The sequence below is a fragment of the Cryptomeria japonica genome, chromosome 6 (assembly GCF_030272615.1).
Source record: "Cryptomeria japonica chromosome 6, Sugi_1.0, whole genome shotgun sequence".
Taxonomy (NCBI): Eukaryota; Viridiplantae; Streptophyta; class Pinopsida; order Cupressales; family Cupressaceae; genus Cryptomeria; species Cryptomeria japonica.
This window is the reverse complement of record NC_081410.1, coordinates 574,230,757-574,233,957: the sequence shown is the minus strand read 5'-3', so window position 1 is coordinate 574,233,957 and position 3,201 is coordinate 574,230,757. Positions and strand designations below refer to the sequence as shown.

General features: G+C 41.5%; 1 protein-coding gene across 1 annotated transcript; it reads right to left on the bottom strand.

The window, feature by feature from the left end:
- Window positions 1-837: 837 nt before the first annotated feature.
- On the bottom strand, window positions 838-2,547 carry LOC131062958 (uncharacterized). Its single transcript, XM_057996708.2, has one exon. The coding sequence runs from the start codon at window positions 2,333-2,335 to the stop codon at window positions 1,121-1,123; it is 1,215 nt and encodes a 404-aa protein (XP_057852691.2). The 5' UTR covers window positions 2,336-2,547; the 3' UTR covers window positions 838-1,120.
- Window positions 2,548-3,201: the final 654 nt, after the last annotated feature.

Below are 3,201 nucleotides of genomic sequence, written 5' to 3'. Positions count from 1 at the left end.
TCTAAATGGTTATGTATTTAAAAGTGTTTAGCTGCATTTTGCTTGATCATCAAAATGTTCATTATTTGCATTTAGTGAAGAAAGAAGACACTTCAATTAATGCAATAAAAGAAATCTAGATATGCATAACCCCCATACAATTGATGTATTCTATTGCTTACTCATTTTGAGGAGTGGGGATAACTTAAAGACACCATGTCCATTTAACACTCCAAGAAAAATACTCAAAAATGTATCATTAAATATAACTAATTTTTAGATATGAAAAAACCCAAAGAAATGAAGATATATCAAGACACATAATTATAAATATTACTCTTTTAGAATTTAAAACACTCATTTAGTACATTTATATTCTTAAAATAACTCTTACGATTAATCTACTTCATTAAATTTTGAAAATCATTAATTAATCAAACTTACTTTATTTAATTAACTGCCTGTTTCCTTCATTAATCTAACTTTAACTACTAACGAAATTTTATTCTCCTTTACAGAAGCGTACAAAATGTTTTAAACACTGATTGGAACTGAGAAAAAACCACCCTGAAAACATGTAAAGCGCACAAGAGAAATTTTGTTTTAAAAAATTGTTAACACGAAAACTAATTAGAAAAATCACTGTGTGGAAAACATTTAGAGTCCTTTAAAGTTATGCACGTTTCCTGTCAAAAACATTGTACGGAACGGTGGATATACACTCCGAGCTCTTTGGATTAAATCTGTGCGCTACTCTCATTTTGAAATATATTTTTTCTCGCATTAATATTCGTTTCGCTTTAGATCCAGATAATACAGTTTGCTTTTTCAAAATTTGTTCAAATAAGACGTTGCCAATTAAACTCAAACTGAACTTGGTTACCAAAATATAAGCTACAGGAAAAGAACTGTCACCGAAACGGTTCCATGTATTATATTTACAAGATTTTTGATCGAGTAAAATTTTCACAGAATTTTCCGACATCAAAAGATTGTTCTGCCAAATTCTGAGAATAGGCGACGGTACGAAACTTCATACCTCCACGCACGTACGAGTGAGTTGCAGGGCCGACATTACAATAGGAAGCTCTTGATCAATTTCAGAGTAGCTATGGACAAAAAGAAGAAGCTTAAACATTTATTAGTCGAAGAGAAAATTGGAGAAATCACCGGATAGATCAGGCCGCGCAGATGCAAGCGTTTCCTTCTGCTGCACCGTAACGATGATTTTTCCGGCGCTGAAGAGCTTCTTCTGAATTCTAGACGAACTCAGTAAACTGTGAAGCATCTGGTTAGCAGATAGCTTCTTTGGTGAAGCGGAAGCAGAACCTGATCTATGCAGCGTCAAAGCGTTTGTTAGAGCAATCTTCCGTGCGGCGTCGCTAACATAATTCGATTTCAGACAAATATTCTCTTTATCATCGGCACCGTTAGGGTTTGATTTGAGATCTGGCTTCGAATCGCCGTGAGGCATGGCTTCCAAAACCTGAACTTGCGCTTGCAAGAATTTGAGGTACTTAATAGCCTCATCCAGCATTCTGGCCGTGTCGAGTTTCGAACCCTGCGGGATCAGTTTCTCCAAAGACCGAATCCTTTCACGGATTTTGCTTCTCCTGTGACGAGCCGCGACGCTCTGCGGCTCCACGGAAGCATACTGCGGCTTACGGCAACTCTGTAACTGTGTGAACTGATTTAAATGCTCTGTCTCCGACTCGCTCGGCTGTAACGAGGCCGGCGGGCATGAAACCCTAGCAGAAAACGGTAGGCATGAAGACAGGCTCACATCAGAAGAAAACTGAGGGGAAGGAGGAATACCGAGGTTCATCGGCGGGCTAGGAATAAGCAGAGGAGCAACCCGGGGGAGCTTTTTCATCACGTCTTCTAGTGTATAAAAGGAGCTGTTCCTTGGCCGCTCGGCGGAAGCACAGCATACCTCTGAGAGATTCGGTTGAGTCTGCCAGACTGGAAGATTGAGCTCCGCGTAACCGAAATCTTCATCTTGAAAATCTGGCACGGGAACGAACTGAAAATTACCAAACCCTTGCATTTGAATCGGCAGACTTTCGAGCTCAAATCCGCACTGCTGCGACTCCTCTTCATTGAAATTGCTGGCGGCAAAGTTAAATGCTCCATCCGGTCCCCAGCTCGAAACCGGTGCGTTGCTCTTCCCAGCACCATAAAGCTCCTCATGCTTTATAAGCAGCTGGTCGTATGGCCAAAATCGCTGCTCAAAATTCCCGCAACTTTCAAGACCGGAGGCTAAGCTTCCAAACACTTGTGCCTTAAGCATAGCCTGTCTCTCGGCAAAGGAGCTTTCACCATTAACGGGCCACTGGTCGTGAATCCAACACTCCATTTAAAATCACAAAAAGAAAAACCACTACACAAGCTCAATACTATATTTACTGCCTTAAACAGTTCTTTTCTCTCTCTCTCCGGAATCGAATGAAGAAGAAAGTGTATAATATAAAATAACGGCCTGGGCTCTATTTTGCCGGCAAGGCGGCAATGCAGAAACGGTTGACACTTGCAACGGGTGGCGGCAAATTCCGTTATATTAACAGAGTGACGTGTAATCCCATGCGCCTCCTTCAAAACTCACCCCGGCCTTTATTGTTCCCTAAAATGGTCTTTTTAAGTTTTAACCCTTCATTCATTTGAACAATAACTGTAATTACGTGGCCCTATAGTGCTCGCCGACGTGGCAGGATTTCGGGGAAAAACACAGCGCATATATTCCCGCTGTGATTTTATCGTACAATTTTTTCCCCATCTGACACGCGAGCAGCAGGCAAAACGTACGAAGTCGAAGGGTCGTTCTCACCTCACAACGGTATTGCTGAGCTGTCTTACTGGCTTGTAGGCCCGCGGCCCAAACTGTGATAACGTGTAAACACAAATGCAAATACAGACAATCATTATTTTACGATTAACATGCGTGCGCTCGCAGTCATGATTGAAAAAGCACGCAGGGAAATTGTGAGTGGGTGCACAGTCCTATGTTTGTGCACCGCCGCCGTCCGAAACGCTGTTAGAGCCGTGGAATAGCCGGAATATTCTGATTCCTCATTTCAGGTTGCCGTATTATATGCAGTTGCCAGCTCGCTCAGTTGTTAATGCAGTTTAGGTTTACCGTTTCAAGTTTCCCATTCTCTCGGATAAACGTGTGAAAATCACACGTCACTATTTTTCAATTTCAATTTAGCGAAAGCGTTAGTGTTT

Coding starts and splice junctions, on each gene's coding strand:
- LOC131062958 (XM_057996708.2), bottom strand. CDS start 2,335: ATGGAGTGTTGGATTCACGACCAGTGGCCCGTTAATGGTGAAAGCTCC.